Raw genomic sequence first — 25670 nt, 5'->3', positions numbered from 1 at the left:
ATTTGTTTTTACATAACTTGGTTTTTTTCTTAGTCTTATATTGTGTAAATAATTCCGACACAAAAACTTTTTCAATTTCCAGCTATAAGACTTGAAAGTGAAAATGTAGCCGCTCAGGAAAGCAGTAAAGGACGTTTTTTTAAAACAACCGCAACCACGGCAACTCCAATACCACCACCTCCACCTCCAATAACTCCACCAATTCCACCACCAATAACTCCCCCAACACCCCCACCAATACCTCCGCCAATACCCCCGCCAACTCCTATGCCCGCACCACCACCAATTCCAACATTTCCTCCCACAACTCCCGGTGGAGCAGGATAAAACTACCTAATAATGGCGTATATTTTTAAATTATTAAAAATATATTGCTCAACTTTAAATGAATATTGAGAGTTTTGAAAAAAGTTTATGTATTTATTTAATAATTTTGGGCTTTTAAAATTAATTAAACTTGGGCTTAAATCTATAATTGTAAAAAAAATTGTATGCGCAAAAAATTATTTGTCCAACAAAATGCAAAATTCGTTTTAAATCTGTTACATTTTGCATGCAAAAAATGAATGGTACACAACTGGAAACGTTAAACGTGATCCATATCGCGGTATGAAGATTCCAGAATCATATAAAATTTTATCTTTCATATTTCTGGGAATATAAAATCACATTACTGTCTTTAAAATCAAGTCTATTTTTAACATATTATCATTTTATTTTTTAAAATAGAATTGACAATTATTTTACATTTATAGAGGATTCACATATAACGGTCAGTTTTTACCTTACATTTATAATATAATACACCTTTTTAATTTTTTTTGGTAAATTTTTGAAAGGGAGAGAGAAAAAAATAGGGTTTGGTAGAATAAAAACTTGTTTCGGTTATTCAAAATCTTAAATGTTTTAAATGTGTCTCAGCGCAAGTGCCCCAGATCTGGGAACCGTAAAACATCATAATTTGGAAAATGATTCTGAGAAGTAAAATTTTTTTTCCTTTAAGAGATATTAGGGGATACAATGTTTTAAGAATCCGTAATTGGCTCCAAACAAGAGCTTTTTGTCTAGTTGTAAATATTTCATTGAATCTATCCGCTTTATTTCAACTGTATCAAGTTTTAAACCACAAGCCTGCAAGAAATTCCCCCTTTTACTGAAAAAGCTCGCCTCAGTCTTAGACACTTTGATCTTAATCTTCCATTGGTATTAGCAATTTTTAGCGAACTCAGAACCACGATCTAGGTTGTGGGATATAATAGTGGCATAACCTTGCATACTGAAAATATCATAGAATGATTTAGTGGTCAATGCAATGGCCTATGCTGTAATACATTGCTGGACATATTTTGTTTAACACTATGGATATATAAAATTCAATATAACATTATATAATGTATAAATGTGGAACAAAACATGTACGTATCGCTTAATAAGGCTGCACCCTGCTGCATTTTCATTAATTTAATGGCTGTTTTCGTGATTATTTTATTGAATATTAAGATCAACCAAACAACTTTTCCCATATTCCCAACATCTACATTTTTATCTTGCAACCAAGGGACTAAATAAAATAATGGTGAACTAAGGTATTATTAATTACATAAGAAAAATATTTTTTGAATTACGAATATTACTTATTACCAATTGTACATCTATTTTTTAAAATTCTCACATTTTTTAAAAATACATAAATCGGCATTTTATGTTGTTTTATCTTTTTCTCAAACAAAACATAAGTGCGTAAATACATTTAAGTGATAAAATTATTTGCATGTTGGCAGCAGTAATGTACATAAGAATGGAAATTGCACTAAAAATAAAATTATGTATTCCGGAAAAATTCGACACCGACATTAAAGTTATGTTTATGTTAAAATATACATATTATATTTTCAATCATTTCGTATCAAATCGAAAATTAAATTTCGCTAAATTATTATTTCTTAACATAAATGATAAGCATAACAAAATTTATTATACCAACATCTTAAAACGTTAACTTTCTAATATTTTGATAAAATCTTAAATAATCATCTAATGAAATTTTTCATAAATTGAAAATTAATAAAGTTGCGTCAAACCAATGGTTTGTATTGTAGCACTTTTCCCTTCAACAAGTGAAAATACTGCTTTTAAAAACAATCCATATATACCTACCGCACTATTAAAATTATTTTCATTCATAAACGAAACTAGTTCTAGGATTGCATATATTTAGGATTAACGGTTTATGCTGCCTTGGAAATAAAGCAAAAATTAATATAAAGAGGGAATAATGCGGTTTTGGAAATATAAGGCATCAAAAATTAAAAAAATGGAAAAAAATTTTTTTCGAACGAAATAAACTATTTGTTATTGTCTAAAAGGTGCTACAAATTTCAGGTTCCTAAAATCTGGAGTTTAGAAGAAAAGCGACATCAAAAATTTGGGAAAAACGGTTTTTGGATAACGGTAAATTGTAGCGGCCATTTTGTTTTCTTTTTTAATTCAAATATAATATGTCCTAGTAGAAGAAGGCAGCCACTATATTTTTGCGTTTGAAAAATTTCAGAAATGCTTATGGTTTCACTGTAATAAATGGGTAAAAATACCATTTTAGGGTTTTAGGGGGATACAGCTTCTATAGGGGGGAGATAAGTAAAAATTTTCTTCTATCGAAATAAGTTTCTAGAAAAGACCTATGTACGTATTAAATTTCAGCTTTCTAGGAGTTTTGTAACCATGTCCACGGACGAACAGAGTGAAACTAATAAGCACTTTTTTCAAAAATTTTTTCGAAAAGTTAAAAAGAATAAGAATGAGTAAAAGTTATAAAGCTTTTTACCGACCGTATTGTGTATACATGATCATTATGAAGAAACTATTCAACATATTTACTTGAAATTTTATATGTAAGCTTCGCTCAACCGTCCGCGAAACCTCCTAACGTTTGGAAGAAATCAGGCGTCAATAACTGGGGGTTTGCTACGGGCCAAATATACATTTTTGAGTATATAAAGAGAAGTAATCAACCGATTTCATTGAAATTTAACATTTGAATTCTTCGTATTAAAGCAATGAACATATAAATTCTTTGGAAAGATTAGGGCTCGGAAACTGATCTGAGGGCGGATTTTAGATTTTTTACCATATCTACGGAACAAATTGATGGAATTTTTTGAAAATTGATATTTGAGTTCTGGGGGTTTGCTACGGGCCAAATATACATTTTTGAGTATATAAAGAGAACTAATCAGCCGCTTTCATTGAAATTTAACATTTGAATTCTTCGTATTAAAGCAATGAACATATAAATTCTTTGGAAAGATTAGGGCTCGGAAACTGATCTGAAGGCGGATTTTAGATTTTTTACCATATCTACGGAACAAATTGATGGAATTTCTTGAAAATTGATATTTGAGTTCTAGTTGTTACCGAAACTAACTAGCATGTATTTCAGGGAATTCGGGTAGCACAAAGCGAAACTCTACTGAGAGCCAAATTTACATTTTTTTAGGTATGTTAACTATAAGCTTACTAATGCCCTAAAAATTGGAAAGAAGTATTTAACAGACATTTTCATAATATTCTGTAACACATTTACTTAACTATAGACAATACACATTGTGGTCGGTTATATGCTGACCACATAAGATTTTTTTTATTTTTTTTTGTATACGTAATTATATGTTCACTTGGAATGCTATACATAACTCTTATTCATCTTTTAAGATTTGGATAATACATAAAAGTATCTTTACTTCTTGGAAACATTTTAATATCACATTTTTATGCAATTTCATGTGGTAAAGTAATGAAAAATCTTGAAAAATATTCTTATAGAAAGAACCTTGCTATAATTAATTGCAATAATAAATTAATTCCTATTATAATAATTATTATAATTGGAATTTAATTGATTTTCAATCATTTCGATTTTCAACTGCTAACCATTAACATTCGTTTTTATATACATTAAAACTATATGCATTATTACTATATCGATCATAATGTTAACCTGGTGGTGGTGGTGCTGGAACTGGAGGTACTGGTGGTGGTGGTGGTGGTGGCGGTGGCGGAGGAGGGGGAGGTGGAGGCGGTGGCGGTGGCGGCGGTGGTGGTGGTGGAGGGGGAGGAGGTGGAGGTGGTGGCGGTGGTGGTGGTGGTGGCGGCGGTGGCACTGGCGGTGGTGGTGGCGGAGGTGGCGGCGGCGGTGGTGGTGGTGGTGGTATCGGGTCAATCGGTGTTATTGTGGTTGGAGCTGTGGTAGTTGTCGTTGTCGTTTTAAAATGACGAAATTCTGCGGATATCAGGGTTCTATTTGTGTGAACTGTGGTAGCTAATAATATTAAAATTAGATTAAATAAAGTGACAAGCATAAATGTTTATTAAGTGTTATTACCATCACATAGCACAAAAATGACGATAAAATAAAATATAATTTTAATGTAACTGAAGTACATCCTTATTGATCGGTTTCACTTAATTTTATGTTTCATTTTCAAAATCTATTCACCTTTATACATAAATAATTGGAAGTAATAAAAATAACTTTTTTCAAGTAATTTAGCTGTAACTCAAAGAAGCTGAAGATTCTAATGTTTAATAAAATTCTGTTTTATATTTGTTTATTGCGCAAAACCAAACAAAAAAAACAACGCAAACCAAATACTTATATATTTTGTCAATATTTAAAAATTAAAGTTTATCTACAACAAAACAAAATTATTCAAAAAAAAATAATGAAGAACCAGTGAACTGTTATGAGAATATTATAAGTAACTATCAATTTAACAACAATTCACGAAGTGATGACAAACTTCTAATAATCTCTTCGAAATTTAACAAAATTTAAATAAATACAGTAAAATACATTTTAAGCTCTATAGCGATAGCAACTTAAACAGATTCTCAGCGCCTCTGAAGTCACGTTTTTCTGTATAAAAATTCCTCTTTAATTAGGAACTCCATATTTCGCATCTATATTTCTTTCATTTATTTAATTATTGTGACCTCTAACTTCTGTTATTTGCATATTGAGGTGTATGTTAATGTAAACTCTTTACATAAACCACTAAAAAAACTTTAACTTCTTTACCAGTTTTTTTTCAATATTTTAATGAAATAATGGGGCTTATTCTGAATATCGGGTGACTAAGCGATAGTGGTAATTTGATCATCGCGAAAAGTTCAATATTATTATTGTAAATACAAACCAATTGATTCGAGTTTTTAAAACTTGACGATAAATAATACCACCCCCTCCCGCCTTTGGCGGTCAACTCATGGAGTTTCTACTGTATTTGTTAAATTCAATATGAGAAAAGTTAGAAAAAATGTCAAGTAACTACTGTCAGCATATAAAAAAATAAGGCACAAATTTTGAACAAAACACCTTCATATAAAGATGAATTTTGTCATTTCGCAAGAGAAATATTTTTGAAAGTGCAAAAAAAGTACTTAAAATTTGAGAATAATATGGCAATATTGGTATATGACAATATTATTTGAATAAAAACAAACATAATGATCGTTGTTTCAGAAATTGAGTGAAATGAAAACGACTATGAAAAAGAAAATTTGATTGAACTGAAAATTGGTCTGGGGCATTTCATTCTGTCTTAAAAGAACTCAATTTCGTTTTCGAAATTGAGTAATTGAGCTAAAAATTTTGAACACAAAAATTTATTGCATAAAAAATGTTCTTTGATAAAACCAATTTTCATGTTCAAAAATTACATTCATGTTTTTATTTTACTCTTGAACGTAAGATTACTGAAAATTACAATTTGATGAGTGAAATGAAACCTGAAACAACTCCTTTTCATTATAATTACGAAAATCTAATTTTTCCCTTCTTTTATTCCAATTTTACGAAAATGGAATCTAGAACAACCATGATCATTTCTTGTTATCCTTTTCATTATAATTACGAAAACCAAACAATTTCTAAAAGTCTCTTTCAGTTTTTTGTTTGCTTTAAATTTAGTGTTATATGTTTCGAGTGTAATTTAATATTTTTTATATAACTTCAACAAACTAAGTAAACTCTTACGTAACAAAAGCAAAAGAAAATAGAAAAGAACATTTTAGTGATCACATTATGTAAACATTCTCATATGCAAATAAACGTATATTGTATGATACTGTAAAAAATAAGTATTTATGTACAGGGTGTTACAGTAATCGTCGACGTAATATATACCATCATTTAGGATATCAAAAATGAATAGGACTAGGTGTCAAATCTCAACGGTTTCCGGCGTTTTACTTGCCTAAATTTCACGAAATTTCTACTTGCCCAAGTTTTTGCTTCTAACTTCCTTTCCGTAGAACTTTTAAATAAACAGTTTTTGAAAAGGCTAATACAGAGCTTGAAAGCAATATATTACTTGACTTTGTATTTTATGTACTTCCGGAATACCTGACATTCGAACTTTGCAAAAAAATCTAATTTTTCCCTTCTTTTATTTTTTAATTTTTCTACAATCGGTTTTTTTACAGAATTTTGGCTACTTTCTTAAGCTCTAATTTAAAATACTAAATTTTGTAAAAAGCTTATACATAGCAATTTTAATAGTCAATAAATGTTAGATTTATTTTTTTGAAACGTGCTAAAAAGATGAAACATCTTCAGAAAACATTGGACTCAGGAATGTACAAGAATTTTAGAATTATTCTTTAAAGTCACTATTATAATTAAAAATTGGAATTTGATTTATCTTCAATAATTTCGATTTATAATTGCAAACCATTTGTATTCGTTTTTAAATTCAAATACATAGTGTAAATATATTAATAATCAATTATATTAACCTGGTGGTGGCGGTGCTGGGACTGGAGGAGGTGGTGGTGCTGGTGGTGACGGGGGAGTAGGTGTTGGCGGTGGAGGAGGTCGTGGAGGCGGAGGGGGGAGCGCAGCTGGTGACGGTGGGGGCGGTGGAACTGGAGGAGGGGGGTGGCGATGGTGGTGGTGGAGGCGGTGGTGCTGGAGGCGGTAGTGGAGGCGGAGTTGGTGGTGGCGGCTCAACTATTATTGTTGTTGTTGTTGTTGGAGCTGTAGTTGTAGTTGTAGTCGTTTTAAAATGGCGATCTTCACCGGCTATCAAAGTCCTATTTGTGGAAGCTATGGTAAATAAAATTTAAAATAGATTAAGTAAAGAGCAAATATTAATGTTTATGAAGTGTTATTACCATCACATAGCACAAATATGGCGATGCAATAAAATATTATTTTAATGTAGCTAAAGTACATCCTAATTGATCAGTTTCAGTTAACTTTATGTTTCATTTTTAAAATATGTCTTACTTATATACATAAACATTTGAAAATAATGAAAACTACTTTTTTCAAGTAATGTAATTGCAGTCTGATCAAGATTAAGATATTGGTGTTCAACAAAATTCTGTTTTATATTTGCTTATTACGTAAAACCAACTCGAAAAAAATACTAACATATGCAATAAAGGAAAGGCATGTGATAGCGTCGAATTTCACATGCCGAGTTTCTGCGAGAAGCGGAAACAATTATTTTTAGAGAAATATCTGTCGGTTTGTCTGTCAGCCTGTGTTTACAGTCTAGAAAAATTTTCATTAGCAATTCTAAACCTTCAAGTTTGCTGGTTTGCAGTTTGCAAACTGCTGGGTGAAGATATTTAAAAAAAACCTGAGTACATAATAAAGGTTGCATAATTGTGGAAACGAGTTAATGCAAGGAAAAAGTGATGGATGTTTGAAAATTAAAAATTCTATTATTCTAGAATCACAATAAATAGATGTTTTTAAGATAAACAAACAACCAAATGAAAAGAATATATTGCAGAACTCTTTGAAGACACAACAAATAGTGAAAGAAACTCACCAATCCCTTCGATTATTCCTATAATTTATATAAAATTCTTCGAATTCTTTGGATATTGAAAATATTTATAATATAATACATAATCCATTTGTGAGTTCATTCGGCCATGCGGCAAATTTCACCATTCAATAAATTTGAATTTCCAATTTTAAAGTTTAAAAATTGCAATTTTTATTTTTTATAAAATCATAGACATTTTTTGCTTTTTTATAAATATTTATATTTGACAAACACTAAAAAAAAACAGTAATAAAATAAAAATGGTTCTGTGTTGTTTGATTTTAACATAATATATTGTAATAATAAAGTTTAATCTTCGATTTACATACATATATGTATTTGATTTATTACAATTGAGATTTACAACTAGTATAAAAAATCAAAAGCATTTTAACCGGGTGGGGAAGGCGGAGATGGTGGTGGTGGCGAAGTTGGTGGTGGAGGTGGGGGTGGTGGTGGTGGTGGTGGTGGTGGTGGCGGTGATGGTGGTGGTGGTGGTGACGGTGGCGGTGGTGGTGTTGGAGCTGGAGTTGGTAGAGGTGGTGGCGTCGGCGTTGGCGGTGGTGGTTCAATTTGGTAGGTGGGTGTAACAGGGGGGGGTGGTGGTTCAACTGGTGTTGTCGTTACTGGAGCTGCAGTAGTTGCAGCCGTTGTCTTAAAAAAGCGAAGCTCGTCGGATGTCACAATTTCGTTTGTTTCATTTATGGAGGCTAAATATTGAAATTAAATTTGATAACATAGTATTATAATTTTATCGTTAGTCTGTTACCATTACACACCACAAATATGATATTACAACAAAAAAATATTTTAAGGTAACTTAAGTCCATCCTAATTGGACGATTTTATCTAAACTTATGTTTTACTTTCAAAGTACACATTTCTTTTATACATAAACCTTACAAATTAAATGAATACAAAAACCAAAATCTTAAATAATTTCATATAATTGAAGCATATAAAAGCTCTAACCTGTTTTAGATAAATTCTGTTTAATATTTACATATTGTGCAATATTAAATCCATACAAAAATTTTATTTCAATATTGAATACATATAAGAAATGTAGCACATTTCTCTAATAATAGTTATATAGAATACTTAAGTTATGAATTTATGCATGAAGTTTGTACACACGGAAGAATAAAATGAAATGAAGCCCTGTCACTTAAGTTATGAATGTAATAATAAGCTAGCGAAAATTTGGGCACCACAGAAAACCATGCAATATGTATATGCTCGAAACCTAGCCCTGCTAGTTGTTTTGCATATAACGATTTGTTATAATAATTGAAAAGCTAACATTTGCAAACATTTCTAATAAAAAAACTTATCTTGATATAAAAATCACTTATCTTATAGTAAAATAACTAATTATTAGATTGTTTTGAATATTGATTTTTATTTAATATTGAAATATATATATTCTACTCTTTCCTAATAATATTTTACTAACTATGTTTAGTAACTTGGCCATTGATGTAGTGGTTATGGCATCGGTGGTAAGGTCACTATCAAAAATTATATTAAATATTACAGCTTAATATAAAATAAAAAATTAGTAAGAAGTAATTTTAATATATCCATAATATTCAACAAGTTATTTTAATATACCCATAAAAAACTAAAAAAAATAGATAAATAATAACAAGCTTTTATATTTAATATAAAGAAAAACACTATGGCAGGCTAGTCACCTACTTAGTTAAAACTCTATAACGCAATGAAACTGGGGCATAACTATATATAATATCATTTACTACCCCTAGCTCCCTCTAGGAGTGACGAAAAACATATAATACTTAATAAAATAAAAAAAATATATATTTAGTAAACTAGAAATAATAAAATTACTAATCATATTTGTCTATAATTTTATACGTTTAAATGGTCCTAAAGTTCATCACATAGTAGAGCGAATGCAAAAGTAAAAATATTAGAAGAATACCTACACACATATAAACATATTGTAAATTAAATTTTATATGTACGATGTTGATCAACTGCTAAGTCACATTATATTAATAGTTTTTTTATTTGTTTACATATGTAAACAATGTTTTTTAACAAATTTGAAGTTCATTCAGCGGAACATTTAAATTTCATAATTGTTTCAAATTCTTTAAAAATACTAAGAACAGCTGTAAATCCAATGGCAAATCTATTCTGAAATTTTTTAAGGAATATGATTCCCAAAAAAAATAAATAAATTTTGAATCAAACCAATTGTTGAACAAGTTAAAATACTGTTTACAGTATTCAAAAGTAAACAAGTGAATTTAGTATACTATTTAAATTTCTTTCATTCATTTACCAAAATATGCATATCAAATTATTGCATACATTTAGAATGATCAAAAGAAAAAAAATTAAATAAACGATGACATAATCGTCGAATTTGACTGAGTTAAGAATAAGATTAATATAATTAAGAGTTAAGAATAAGTAATATAAGAGTTGACTTAAGAAAAATATTTATCAGAATCCATGTCATCAGACATAGCATTTTCCATTACAGAAATTGGGAAACGCTTAAAGTTTCAAAAATATAAGGCGCCTAATGTTCAAATACCACTTATTTTGATAGGCGATAGCTTGAGAGAGGATGGAAGTGAAAAAAAAATTTCCTTCTTTCAAATAAATTATTTATTAGTATTTAATAGCATCTGAAATTTCAGACTTCTAAATTTTATCGTCTAGAAAAAAATAAAGTTGAACCAAACCAATGGTTTGTAATGTAGCACTTTCCCTTCAACAAGTAAAATTACTGGTTTTATAAACAATCTAGTATTGTACTACATTATTATAACCAGTTTCATTTATATACAAATATATTTTCTGCATTTATAGAAATTCTGAAAAACTTACAGTTTCGAAAATATAAGGTTTCGAATTTTATGAATTTCAATAACTTGAGCGGATAGACGTGAAAAAAAAATTTGTTCTAGCGAAATGAACTGTTGATTAGTGCCTATAATTTGCTAAAATTTCAGACTCCTAAACCTTTCTAGAAGAAAAACGATATCAAAAATTTGGAAAAAATTTGGATTTTATTTCCTCATTTCAGAACAGTCGGTTTAAAATTCTACTTTAATTTCTTTGAAACGTTTGGAAGTCATTTTTAATTTTTTTTTTAAATTGGCACCTAATTTTTATATAATATTGTGTAAATCACTTAAGCGTCGTAGAAAACTATCAAAGCAGAATTAAAAAATTAAACAAAAGCAAAAATTGCATAATGGGTTATCATTTAGTAGCTACGTATACACTTAAATGTATCTATGCATTTAGTTATGAAAGAAAATTTTTAATATGTACTTGAAAATTTGAAAATTTCTACTAGTATTGTCTTAAATAATCGGCCATAATTTACTATTCCCTTCATTCTACTTACACATGCGGAGCGCACAAAGCTATATTTTAACTCCATACTATATATATTTAATATTTCCGAGACATGAGTCTGTATTTTTTTACCTTTCTTAGGAATTTGTTTTAATTTAATTTTTTGTTTGTGGAAAAGGTCTTCAGCGCAAAATAGTTGATAGAATCTGCATTATTAAACGATTTACAAGAATACCTAAATATTTCGATTAATGATTACGGAAGATACAAAACTACAATAGGCTAATATACTTATAAAATATGTACCATTTAATCATAACCACAAATATTAATTTAAAATTTTTATAAATCATTTTTTACTATAATAAAATTAGTATCTCCTTTTACTACAAAAATATGCGAAAAATAATTTAGAGTTAATGCAACGTTATGATCTTATACGTTGTCTTTGGGAATCTTAAATATTTATCCTGGTGGTGGTGGTGGTGGAGGTGGTGGTGGCGGCGGTGGTGGTGGTGGTGGTGGCGGTGGTGGCGGCGGTGGGGGTGGTGGTGGTGGCGGTGGTGGAGGAGGTGGTGGTGGGGGTGGCGGCGGAGGTGGTGGTGGTGGCGGTGGTGTTGGGGGTGGTGGTGGTGTTGGTGGTGGCGGAGGTGTTGGTGGCGGTGCTGGTGGTGGTGTCGGTGGTGGTGTTGGCGGGGGGGTTGTGGTCGGAGCCGCGGTAGTTGTGGTCGTCTTGAAGAAACGACCCTCTACCTTCACCCTGTCCTCTATACTTTCGTCGTCACTAGCTAGAAATTAAAAGATAATAATGTAAATTAGTAAATAATAGATATACATATTATGTATAAATAACTAAACAAATCTAAACATTAAATTCTTACCACTACATACTGCAAATATAACACTACAGCAAAATAATAATTTAATGCAACCGTAGTGCATCTTAATTGCTTTAAATTTTCTTACCTTATGTTTTAATGTAAAAATACATGTTACTTTTATAGGTGAAAAATTTGATGTATAGTAAAACAAATTTATTTTTCAAATAGTTTAAATATTGAAATGAATTTTTTAACATCAAATTCTGTTTTTTATTTATTTATTGCACAATTTTAAATTAAAACAATCTTTTTCTATCGGTATTAAAAATACCAAAATGCGTGTGTAAACACAGTACACACACGATTAAAAATAGAGATAAAACTTGTATTTGAAATTAACGACGTGAATGAACTCAGTTTTTTGAACACTAATTTTTCATGATATATATATATTTACCAAATGTTATTTTTAGAACAATTATAATTATTGAAAATGAATATGATATGAATAACACACATTATGTATTTTAAATATGAACTTTGTATGCACTATACATTATTGTTGAAAGAGTTAAGAATAAGGTTACGATTTCTAACATTAATAATAACTCCCATCTATATACCACAACATTCACACATATAAAAGAAATTAATAAAATTTTACGTATTCTAAATACAAACGCATGTTACATATTATTTAAACAAAAATATTAAATTACGCATATTTCTTGATAAATTCGCCATGCATAATAAGTCTACTAAAAATTGAGACTACAAATTACAACTGAGTTATTTGTTACACATGTTACGCATACGCAATTTTTTCATGCATGAAATAATGAAGACACTGGACCATATAGTATTTCATTTAAAATAAAAAAATATTTCTCCAAAATTCCAATGTTTCTTAACTATATTTTACCAATGAAACTTCTTAATTCCAAAAACAATGTATTCTTAAAGGGTTAATTTTCATGTTTACAAAAAAAAATTATAGTATCGGTCTATAAACATAAACTGTACATTAGTGATAAATATTATACAAATTACTAAAAATTTTTTATCTCATATTACTGGTAGATTTCCGAAGGATAAAAGTTCAAATAATAATATTTTAACACAATTGATAAAAGACAAACCATGAAAACAAAAATGTCGTATTCACTAATTCCTTTTTTTTAACAAAAACTGTTGACAGAAATTCGTATATATGTATATATTTACCGAATATAATATTACGTATATTTATATGTGTTTATATGCATTGAGTGGAAATCTTTCCTTAACTTAACTTTCAGACAGACTACAACTTGAAATTTTTGATTCTTATCACTATTTTGAAATATTCTTCTTATATTATGTCAGGAACCTTTATAATATTAAATACATACATAAATACATACGCATGAATATCTGTATTTTTCTAGAAAGTTAGGTTTTATCAAAAGTGCTTTACATTAAGACCTGAGTTACAACTGAATTATCAAATATCCGCCTAGACATATTAGTTGTTTTCTGTTTGCTTATCTTTAAACTTTATTTTTTAGAATGCAATTTACGAACATTTGAATTTATAAACACTTTATATTAAATTTAACAATTACAACCCCATCTTAGCGATTACAATCACCTAACACACTTTAAGACTCATCTTTTTGCTTGCTTCTATGTAAGTATGTATGTACATACATATGAATTTTTAATTTTTAAATTTTATTGAAAAATAATCGGAAAAATTTTCATCTCTTTTATTAGCTTTAAACAAATATACAATTTAGATTTTTGCTATTAGATTATTTTATTATACAACAAGAAATGAATCACAATTTATAAAAATTTCGTTTTAAAACCAAACACATAAATACTTTTTAATTTTACTTGAAAAAAAAAATCGTATTAAATCATGAGTGGTAGAATTAGCAAACCAAGAACACCTTTGATTATAAATGAAGCCGAACCTCCTCCTGTAGCATTTGCCTTAAAGAAAAAAAATTTAATTTAAATTATTCTATAACTCCATTTGATTTTACTTCATTTATTTACTTAATTATACAATTAGGACTTACCTTCAAAATATTGTACATTACTTCCTCCTTAAATCCAGTTGATAATTTTTCTTGTTCAGCATTTGAAGTGCATTTGAAGAAAACTTGAATCTAGGAAAAAAAATAAGTGAGAAAATTGTTATTTTGTCTAAAAAATTTTTAACATTATACCAAAATTAAGAAAATACAGAAAAGACAAATATTTTTATTCATTTTGAAAATTATTCTTTTTTTCTAATTAATAATTTATTTCTTTCCTTTTTATGACTTGTTACGTGTTATTTTTAAAATTACTGAAACAAATAATTTTTTTCATCAAAATTCTTTTAATTTTTTTTTATAGTCTACTTTAATAAAAAAAATTTAAATTTTTATCAATTCATGAAGGAATAAAGGGAATTTTCGATAATTCAGACATGTACTGAAAGTCTGCTAAATTTAATCTTAAATTTATTTTCACACATGCTTACAAATCTACAGAAACTGAATATTTTATTTTTTCAGATTTAAAATATACTCCAATAATTTTTCAATACCAAACTTTTTTTTAGTTATGCTCTTCTTCTAATTATTTATAATATTTTTGCAGTAGTTTTGAAAAAAATCCTTTAGAACTTACCTTAAGCGTTGTCATTTTTGAACTTGCTATTTTTGAAATTTTACAATTTGAATTTATCCAACGAGCTTTATATTTAGAACAAAGTTAGAACTGAATTATTGAGAATCCCCATGTACCGAATACTAAATATAATTAATTTCGTGGTCAAGAAATTATTGCTTCAAAACTTGTACATCTACTCTCAGTTAAGATACTCACCTAAAATAACATATTGCAGTTTTTTAGGATGCACTTATAAAAGTACCTATAATGTACATTATAATACACTTGACTCATAAGTCTTTTTTTTACTTTTATGCAAACTGGTTATAAAATATCTTTTTATCAAGTTTCATAATGTCATCATTAAAGAACTAACTGATACTTAATATGTGAAATACATATAAATGATATTAAGGAACAATGCCTTTTTGTGAATTAATGTCGTTTGATTAATATGTCCAACCAAATTTTTCTAAGTTTCTAAGGGAAAGTATCAGTTTTAATTTTTTTTTACCATATTAGCCACTTTTGGACTAAAATATTATGAAACCTTAAGATAAAAATTTTTGTGTCACCGCCTATATATTGCTTTAGTTTATAGTAGAAAAGAAGAAAAAAGTTGACAATTTTGTGTTTGATTCCTACTTAATTTCCAAATAGTCATAAATAAAGGGATTGCCAGCATCACAGTATATGTGTATACATATATGTATGAATTCATATTTATGCAAATACATAAATGTGAATATATATATGTTAGTATATATATTTCTCTTTGTGCGATATTTTCCATTTCAAAACTCATAATTTAAATACATAATTCAATCAATTTTAATAAAATATATTTAATAAAACTAAACAAGCTTTCATTTTGAAAGACATGGGATAGAGACATAGTTATAAATTATTTAATTAGTAATAATCAAAACTAAATAATAAAACCACGACTAAAAATATTCAGAAAAATTAAAATCAACTATATAAATTAACAAGTCATTTCTATTACCGTCAATAGTAACATGCTGGTGTAATTTAACATGTTACTAATGTCAATGTAATTTTTACATTGGTTAACGTGATCTACAAATGGAAAAAATATAAAAAATTTGGGAAAAAGTTGGGATATTCATACATTGTGAATAATAAGTACATATACCTAATGTAATTTTAAAAAATTTATGTAAAATGCTAAATATTTATATAAAACATTTATATACAACTATATGTACTAGGTTACACGACCCCCCGAAGGGTACATTTATGTACTATGGCTCCTACATTTAAAAATACTAATAAAAAAAACTACATATATGAATATAGTTTCTAATACATGAATTATGGAAATATGGTCTTGTTTAATAATTTTGTCAGACCTGAAAATTAAAAATAACAAGTCATTTTGTGTTTTATCTATTATATTTTCATTTTTAATGTTAATAACCGGTGTTACAATTTATCAAAGTTTTAAGTGAATTTCTAAAATGTTTGTAATAAAATTATTTTGCATTAATAAAATTAAAATTCATTTATGATATTATAAAAAAAAGTGTTAAAAATGAATGTACCTAGATTATTAACAGATAATCTAAAAAATTTATTTTAATTCAAAAAAATTAAAACTCGTTTTCGCGATAGAAAATTATATAACTATAATTAATGGTTATAATTGTTAGGAATAAAAAAAACTTTTACTCAATACTTGAAATAATATTACCGTACATATTTAACATACATATATACAGAATTACGAGTAGATACATATAAAAAAATATTATTTAATTTATGTATATGTATAGTTTATAACAAATTTTAATTTTATTTTATATACATACATATTTTTAGATTTACAAATCAATAGTGTCCTCATAAGCATCTTTGAACTGCATTAAATTTTCTAGTATTTCAACGTAATCATCAGCTTCCATTCCAGTTTCCTTAAAACGATGTATTTTTGAAATATTAACACGTCTTGCTTCATTATGCAATGATTCTATAGTTTTCGATAAATCAGTTGAATTTTGAATTGAAGCCATGCATGGAATCGATTTTATCCTTGTTTGCCTTTGATGACCAGTTAGAAAACCTTTCAATTAATGAACAAAATGTGACGAATTATTTATAACTTCGATTATGTAATATGATTTGTTTTAAATAAAATATTTCTTTAATAAACAATATGTAAATTTATTTTTTTTTTTTAATGTAACACTACAGTTCTATCATATGGGATAATCTTTTGGAGGTAAAACAAGCTACAAAAACTACACGAAAGTTAATTTGATTGAGATAAATTGAAACACGTTAAATGTTACGATTTAAATTCTTGCAAAAACCAAAATTATTTCCTGGTTTTCATTGTGAAAAAACGAAATACAACACAAAAGTTTTTTACTAAAAATAATTTCTTCAAAGTAAATAGCTTAAGTTAATGTTGCTAACATTTAGGCGAAATGGTAATATCAGTAATGTTCTATTATTCGAATAACCTTAAGTGATTAGACATTGAAATTTATTATAGGTTTCAGTGTAGAATTAAATATTTTGAAATTGATTTTACATATTCAGAAAATTACGAAATGTTTAAATAATTACTAATTACGTCAAGTGGTGCGAGTAACGAAATGTGCGTGAACGATCTTAATATAAAATTAATTATGCTATAAAACACAAATAAAAGAAAATTATTTCCCCTTTACAAATAATGTAATTTTACTTAAGTACTAATGTAATATTCAAAATATTGTTAGATACATAAAACTAATTACCTTGGATATTTAAATTCGGATGAAATATTTTTTCAGGATATAAATTTTTGATATGAATTGGTGTTTCAACAGCAGCAACATGAGCCATACTTGCGTGATTAGAGCACTGAAAATACAGCTGTAACATTTCGGATACAGAACTACATCTATAAGCAGCCATTTTCATTTGCTTTTGAGCTTCTTGTAAAGGTCTCTTAAGACGACTTTTCGGAATCCCTCTTACACTAACAGACTGAATTATATAATCGGTACCAATTTTACAATTGGGAGATAACTGAGTTGATATAGGATAGTCTATTTCGTTTAACATATCGATCAAATCTTCATCTTGACGCAAAGGAAATGGTAACGACAAGGCTGCAGCAGCTAATTTACGTCCATAATTATTTAGATCACAGCAAAATTCAAACAGATGTGAGGAGTAACCTGAACTTCTTAATCGATAGCGTAAACTAATTGTTTCCAAATATGTTGCTAATATTGCTGAAGTGTGATAAAGGCTTTTTGAATTATAATCCATATATCTAAATGTTCTTGCTCTGGGTGGTTTTTTCCAAATATAATCCTGGGTAGAAAGTGGTATAAATAAACTACTATGCTCAGTCAAGCTCGAATAGGTTGCAGCTATGTTAACCAATCGTATCGCATAACTTAATTTTTCATCTATTAAAATGTGATTATAAATACGTAATGTACGTGTGTGCATATGTATATATATTTATACTCATAATTTGGATAATTATAAAAAATTATAAACAATTAAAAGTGCAACGAACCTGCGTTTTCGTATAATATACTTTTAGGCGAAAAAAGCGGAACAGCTAAATTTGTTTTTCCATATTCATCTTGCAAATATTCCAGATTCTTACATGCTAAACCAGAAAAGCCATTCGACAAATCAAATAGAGTTTGAAACCCCTAAAAATCAAAATTTAAGCATTTAAATCATTAAAAATATTTTGTGTGCGAAACTATTCGTATGATCGTATACATACATATATGTATATGAACATACAAAATTCGTACATATGTATGTAATTAAATATGTAAAACTTTGGCATTAAGAAATTAGCAACAGAAAACCGGGGATTGTACAATTGTATCCATTTGAATACATTTTTTGCTTTAAATTTAGCGTGGATACAGAGATACTCAAATCTCATAAAGTGCCAAAATTGGCTACATATTAAAATATTGTTGAAATTTGGATACATTTGTTTCTCAAACACCAAATAAATATTACAAAACTGTGTTGATAATTTTAAATCGCGAAATTGCTTTATCTTCGAAAAAATATTATTTGCTGGCTTTACTGAGCAGATTTAAAAATTTGTTAGAAGAAAGTAAGAAAGATATTTTATTAAATGAGTTACTTCCTCTTCCTGTATTTAAATCTAGAACATTAAAACAAGAACGTACCAGAAATATTTTGGTGTAAACCATTCAAAATGCAAGAGAAATTGCGTGTGATTTCTTAAATAATTTAATAACAAAACTCAGATTATTAAAAAAAACCAAATTTATATTAATTGTGAGTTTATTTGTACAAAATAAGACGACTTAGTATAAAAATTCTACTTCAGGAGGCTGAATATATTTTGGATACATTTTTTTCTCGAAATTGGATACATTTTATTTTTACCGAGTGGGAACACTGTATGCATGTACATATATAGAGTAAATGTCAACCAAAGTATATCAGCTATCAAGAAGTAGTTCGACTCTCTGTTTACATCACACTAATCAATCAATCACCAATATTTGTATGCAAAAAAATTCCCTTACCTGTTAAGCAGAATATCTTCTTATTTTCATTTTTATATACATAAGGATATTTTGGGAGAGGGAAAGAGTACGCAATAGATGTCTACGTGTTTTTTTATAATGTGTTTTTAAAAACGGGAGTTATTTATTTTATCGTATATTAAAGTATAGGTAACTTATTCCAGTACAAGGTGGCAAAAAAGGTGTATTTATATTATAAAAGCGAAGCGCTTTAAAAACAAAATTTGACTATTAAAATAAAAAAAATTATAATTTACATATTGTATGTATATAATTTGAAAAAGACAAATAATATTAAAAAAAACTTAAAATTTGTAATTAGTAATTGTCATTACAATTATTGTAATTTTTGTTTTTATTTCAATTTTGTTCTAAAAATTTAAAATAAATATTTCTTATGAAGTAGCAAGCAAACGGAAAATACCGGAATAGAACGAGTCGAACTACTTCTTAATAGATATGCTTTGATGTCAACTGATTAAAAGCTTAAAGCTACTTTATGGATGAGCTCTGGGGGCTGTACTTTTTAAATTTTTTTTACTTATGTAAGTTCTTCGACAAAATTTTGTAATAAAATCCAAAATATTGTCATAAGTTCAATGTTTGGATTGATATGTTACATTCTTTTTCAATTCGAACATTTATTGCAATCACTACTAACATTTATATTGTTTTTAATACAAAATTTTCACAAGATCAAACAAAAGCCAATTAACGATACATATTTGCTGTGCAAACGTTTCCTAACACTGTTTCTAAATTGTACGATTATTATGACATTTTATGTCAAAAATAACCTAAAATTTCACGTTACACAGCAGTAAGCGGTAAAAAATAACAAAGTGGATAATATAAATGTTTATAAGAAAATAAAATAAAAAACATAGTAAAGAGCAATTATGGCTGCAGGCCCAATAGCCGAGCGAAATCAAGATGCGACAATTTATGTTGGAGGACTTGATGAAAAGGTTCAAGAGCCTTTACTATGGGAACTTTTCGTCCAAAGTGGTCCGGTAGTAAATGTTCATATGCCTAAAGACCGTGTAACACAAATGCACCAAGGATATGGTTTTGTAGAATTTTTAAGCGAGGACGATGCAGATTATGCAATCAAAATAATGAATATGATTAAGTTATATGGCAAACCAATTAGAGTAAATAAAGCTTCAGCACATCAAAAAAATTTGGACGTTGGAGCCAATATATTTATCGGAAATTTAGACCGCGAAGTGGATGAAAAGCTTTTATATGATACCTTTTCTGCTTTTGGAGTTATTCTACAGACACCAAAAATTATGAGAGATCCAGAAACAGGAGAATCGAAAGGTTTCGCTTTTATTAATTTTGCAAGCTTTGAAGCGTCGGACGCTGCTATGGATGCTATGAATGGACAATATTTATGTAACCGTCCGATATCAGTTTCATATGCCTTTAAAAAAGATTCAAAAGGTGAGCGCCATGGGTCAGCCGCAGAACGTTTGTTGGCGGCACAGAATCCCCTTTCTCATGCTGACAGGCCGCATCAATTGTTTGCAGACGCTCCTGTTCCACAAATAATTCCCCCAGTATTAGCTAATGCTCCACCGCCAGGTATGATACGTCCACCAATCATGCCCCCTTTAATGGCGCCACCACCACCAATTCCTCCACCAATGGCTCCAACTGGAAGCAGTGTATTTCCAGCAGGTATGTAATTTATAATTTTCAAAATATATTATGAAAAATGCAACTACAAATAAAGCGCAACATTACGGTTACCACAAAAAGTCATTTTGTAACCATAATGATATACCGACATGACAAGTCCCTATAAGCTATAGTAAATTGTTAATTGAAAAGGCTTTGTGAAGTCGAAACGAACTTTCCAAAAAATTTACAATTACATAATAGAATAAGTTTCAAAACTAGATTGAATTTTGTATGGAATTATGTTTTTAGGTGTGCCGCCCCCACCATTGCCACCAATGCCTGCATCGCAGCCACCTTTGCCACCACCGCCAAGGATGATGCCTGGGCCACCACCACCATGGCAAACAGCAGCAGTTCCTCCACCACCAAATTTCCCACCAGCACCTCCACCATCAGCTGCATCTAGACTAGGTCCCCCTAACTGGCGACCACCACCTCCAGGATTTCCGAACCCTCCAATACCACCACCAAGACCATATTAATATATATAAAACACTGTTTAGAATTAACAATAATCATACCGATTTTATACTAAGGATATTAAAATTTCTGGAAACGACAATTAAAAAATAATTCAAAACAAAAGCACAATACCTGGCAATTATTACACTCCTCCATGTACCTTCTAATATTATCAATAAAAGTTTCTTGAAAAATATTGGAGTTCCACAAAGTAGTTCCATAAGTAAAAGTGTCAATTGATTCCTTTTCTGCCGAAAACTTATGTTTTTTTAAAATATTAATTGTGCGAGGATGGAATCTAGTATACAAAAAATCGCTCCATGCATCAAGGGTCTCTTCATCTAAATCTTCATCTTAAAATATATACTACGTTAAAGATGAATCTAAAATTCATGAAAATCATAAATATATACTTATATCAGATTTGCTTTCCACTTGGTTTGAAGGTTCTGTTTGAACAATATCAATTTTCGTTGAATCCCAAGATATTTCTTTTTTAATATCATTGAATAATTTTTTATTGACTTCTTCATTAACAAGTTCATGATTAGGGTTGGTTAAAGAATTGCTATATAAGCCGCCAGATTCAGGAATACCATTTAATGTTCCATTTTGATCGACCAGAAGCAAACGAGGCGTGAATGTGATGTAACCCTGCATAGACAATAATTAGTGAGTCATGCTTGCTTATACAAGTAATAAAAATTAACACCTTTTCATTTAGACCCTCTCGATAAAATACACCATGATCGATTTGAGAAGGCTCAGATTGCGAGTCGTAGTTAAATGAAAACTCCTTTAAACTTTGCTTCCGTTAATAAATTTTTCTTAATATATCCAATACATACTTACTTGTAAGTTCCACCAATGAGAACCAACATAATTTGAATAATTACCAAATTGAAAAGTTAAAATTTCTTTTGTATCCATTTACTTTATACTTTTTTAAAATAATTATTAAAATGTATGTATGTATTTTGATATTTACAAATATGAAACATAACCTTTATTTCATAAACATAAACAGGACTGTGTAACATACATATATACTTATATATATAACATTATCAAATAACATTCGGATGTCAAACATTTTATGCTAGCCTAGCCCGTTTTACATGTTGATCAACCCAGTTAATCAAATTTCAAGAAACTTTTAGACGTTTCAACCCACTTTATAATTTTTCATATCTGTCTAGTTGTTTTTAAATTGAAAACTTCATTTTGGTTGAAACTATACCATAAATTACATATTTTGAAAAATATTCAGAAACATTAAGCAATCCAAATACATTACATACATATGTACATATATCTAAATACACTACATACATATATTAAATTCTACTCAGAAAACGAGAGTACGAAATGCTGAAATCAAAAAATCCGCCTAGTGGGCGTTGGGGTGCAATAGCCAAAATTGCCTTATTCAGTTGAAAACTGAACAAGAGCGATTTTCTGCGGCGGAGTGTCAGAATTCATATAGCATACGGATATGATCTAAATAGAGTCATGCGAAATTACTCCAACGAATTTAACCGTCGGCGATAAAATATCCTAAATCGCCTTCATCGCTCGCTGTTTTGGGTAACAATATAAGTAAAATGCTTGACAATTGATTATGCGGTTCCGTTATTTTTTAGGGTTAACAACGGAAATCGTCCACGTTTGCTGCTCTCCACTTTGTTTCTGTTCTTATAATAATTACCAATTTGAGCATAAGCTATTGAGTTTCTGGAAACGTCAAAACCAATGAAATAACTTTTTTAGTTCCAATTAGAGAGGCGACAGCAATACCTTACCATGGAGCATATCTTAATTTATAATATTTTCATTACATCTTCAACTCATAGTTTACGAACAACCATTCAAACTAAAAACCTTACAATTTAGTCATAATTTTTCACTACAAGTAAAATTTTTTTAGCTTTATTAAATTTATGTACAATTTTATGCTAATGTATTAAAACAAAAAATTTATTTGTATTTTTTAAATAGATAATTTAAGCCTCTAAAATCTGATCTGTCAGATAGTTTTTTTATTTGAGATTTCATAATAAAAAATAAAACAAAAACATTATGTATTTTGTCAAAATTAACAAGTACTTTTATGCCAGATATTAACTTTTACTCAAACTACTTTACGTTCAGACTCTCGCGTAAGTATCTACGTTCGTTTGCTTAGCATTATTGTTTGACAATTAACTATGACGTTGAAATATGACATTTAATTAACATTTTTCTTATTATGTATACCTATGTCATATGACATTCATCCTTGGAAAAATTTTATCCACTACTGAAATTGTTAAAAAATTTTAAGAATTCGCCAGATATTCAAAATCCAAATTATTAAAAAATACTAAATCTTATCTTAAAGTTACAAACCTACAAAACAATTGAAAATGGGTTTCGGTATTATGTTTAACATAGATGGTGGATATCTAGAGGGTTTATGCCGTGGATTCAAGTGTGGGATTCTGAAACAAAGTGATTATCTCAATTTAGTGCAGTGTGAAACTTTAGAAGGTAAATTAATTTTTTTAGTTAAAAAAGACGAAATGGAAATATAAAACTATACGCAAAAAAAATATGATGATCAATCAACCAATTTTTTAAAGCTAACTACCACTGTCACGTGATTTTAATTTTTACATAAAATTTTATATAGAAAAATCAACTTTTCAGATTTGAAGCTTCACTTGCAAGGTACCGACTATGGACAATTTTTAGCAAATGAACCATCTCCTTTGTCAGTATCAGTCATAGACGACAAACTTAGAGAAAAATTGGTTATCGAATTCCAACATATGCGAAATCATGCTGTGGAACCTTTAGCCAGTTTCTTGGATTTTATTACTTATGGTTATATGATTGATAACATCATTTTATTGATCACTGGAACTTTACATCAAAGGCCAATTTCGGAATTAATCCCGAAGTGTCATCCGTTAGGAAGCTTTGAGCAAATGGAAGCCATTCATGTTGCTGCTACTCCCGCTGAACTTTATAATGCCGTACTTGTTGACACTCCTCTAGCACCTTTCTTTGTTGACTGTATTTCAGAACAAGATTTGGATGAAATGAATATCGAGATTATCCGTAACACTTTATATAAAGCTTACTTAGAAGCATTTTACGATTTTTGTAAGGAACTAGGCGGAACAACTGCAGATATCATGATGGAAATATTAGCTGTAAGTTTTATTTTCGTGCTTAGTGAATTTTCACTATAAGTAAAAAATGTATCTTAAATTTATAGTTTGAAGCCGATCGCCGAGCTATAATTATTACTATAAATTCTTTTGGGACGGAGTTATCTAAAGATGATCGTCAAAAGTTGTACCCACGATGCGGTAAAATGCACCCTGATGGATTAGCAGCCTTAGCACGCGCTGATGATTATGAGCAAGTAAAAGCTGTAGCAGAATATTATGCAGAATATGCTGCCTTGTTTGAAGGCTCTGGAACTAATCCTGGTGATAAAACTCTTGAAGATAAGTTTTTCGAACATGAAGTTAGATTAAACGTTTACGCTTTTATGTCGCAATTTCATTTTGGTGTTTTTTATGCTTACTTAAAACTAAAAGAACAAGAATGCCGAAATATTGTTTGGATTGCAGAATGTGTTGCACAAAAACATCGTGCCAAAATCGACAACTATATCCCTATTTTTTAAATGAAGATAAAGAAAATTTTACTAAAATATATCCTTATTACACAATATTATATTATTATTAAAGTGTATATTTGCAAAAGTTATCCTTAACTTTTAAATATTGAATTATTATTAAAAGTAGATTTTAAGAAAATCAAAAGCGTTTCAAAAGTTAAATATGAAAAATGGTGACATTCCTCATTTGTGTAAAGAATAAAGCATTATTAAATAATATAAAAATTACAACACATCAAATATGAAAAATATTTATCTGTATATTGTATGTAGATTACCCATTTGTAATATGTTATCTCTTATGATTATAAATTCTACCTTGTTTTTGTTGAAATATATTTCATTTAAAATATTTTTGTGTTATAATGTTCCCTAATTGACTAAATATTTGTACGCTTGCAGAAAATATTGTAAATTCATGTGCTTAAAAATAAAACTAAATGCTGGCGTTTAAACGAAAAATTAATGTAGAGTTTAATGATATAGGTACAGGGATAAAAGAAATTAATAATTCTTGATGAGAAGCTTTGCATTGGCTTTCAAAATCCTAGCTCTTTAAATCCTTAACCCAAACAACCTAACAATTTGACACCAAACTGTCTCTTTCGACAACAAAATTTTATATAAAAACATTTGTTTCAGT

General features: G+C 28.9%; 4 protein-coding genes across 6 annotated transcripts; 2 read left to right on the top strand and 2 right to left on the bottom strand.

The window, feature by feature from the left end:
* Positions 1–3992: 3992 nt before the first annotated feature.
* LOC129612826 (uncharacterized) lies at positions 3993–14686 on the bottom strand. The gene is made up of 8 exons (XM_055526614.1): positions 14672–14686; positions 14074–14163; positions 13933–13984; positions 11692–11974; positions 11319–11392; positions 8320–8551; positions 6926–7092; positions 3993–4318 (listed from the first exon to the last, which is right to left on the bottom strand). The coding sequence occupies exons 1-8, from the start codon at positions 14684–14686 to the stop codon at positions 3993–3995; spliced, it is 1239 nt and encodes a 412-aa protein (XP_055382589.1).
* On the bottom strand, positions 13781–22352 carry LOC129608345 (protein misato). 3 transcript variants are annotated; one of them, XM_055519836.1, is made up of 9 exons: positions 22207–22352; positions 22067–22157; positions 21768–22008; positions 21487–21707; positions 18195–18336; positions 17419–18081; positions 16486–16736; positions 14074–14163; positions 13781–13984 (listed from the first exon to the last, which is right to left on the bottom strand). In XM_055519836.1, exons 1-7 carry the CDS (start codon positions 22233–22235, stop codon positions 16498–16500), a joined length of 1626 nt encoding a protein of 541 aa, XP_055375811.1. In that variant the 5' UTR covers positions 22236–22352; the 3' UTR covers positions 13781–13984; positions 14074–14163; positions 16486–16497. The 3 variants fall into 3 exon arrangements, with proteins under 3 accessions (XP_055375811.1, XP_055375796.1, XP_055375804.1); XM_055519821.1 differs by having other exon boundaries at positions 22067–22150; XM_055519829.1 differs by having other exon boundaries at positions 21487–21701; positions 22067–22150.
* LOC129608363 (splicing factor 3B subunit 4) lies at positions 19998–21516 on the top strand. Its single transcript, XM_055519849.1, has 2 exons — positions 19998–20889; positions 21142–21516. Exons 1-2 carry the CDS (start codon positions 20103–20105, stop codon positions 21372–21374), a joined length of 1020 nt encoding a protein of 339 aa, XP_055375824.1. The 5' UTR covers positions 19998–20102; the 3' UTR covers positions 21375–21516.
* A 1255-nt stretch (positions 22353–23607) lies between the features above and the next one.
* LOC129609186 (V-type proton ATPase subunit d 1) lies at positions 23608–25379 on the top strand. The gene is made up of 3 exons (XM_055521109.1): positions 23608–23883; positions 24043–24551; positions 24617–25379. Exons 1-3 carry the CDS (start codon positions 23760–23762, stop codon positions 25031–25033), a joined length of 1050 nt encoding a protein of 349 aa, XP_055377084.1. The 5' UTR covers positions 23608–23759; the 3' UTR covers positions 25034–25379.
* The last annotated feature ends 291 nt before the right edge of the window (positions 25380–25670 follow it).

The sequence above is a fragment of the Condylostylus longicornis genome, unplaced genomic scaffold (genome assembly GCF_029603195.1).
Source record: "Condylostylus longicornis isolate FDR11 unplaced genomic scaffold, ASM2960319v2 ptg000004l, whole genome shotgun sequence".
NCBI lineage: Eukaryota > Metazoa > Arthropoda > Insecta > Diptera > Dolichopodidae > Condylostylus > Condylostylus longicornis.
Note: the sequence above shows the minus strand (reverse complement) of the source record. Positions and strands in the feature narration are given on the sequence as shown.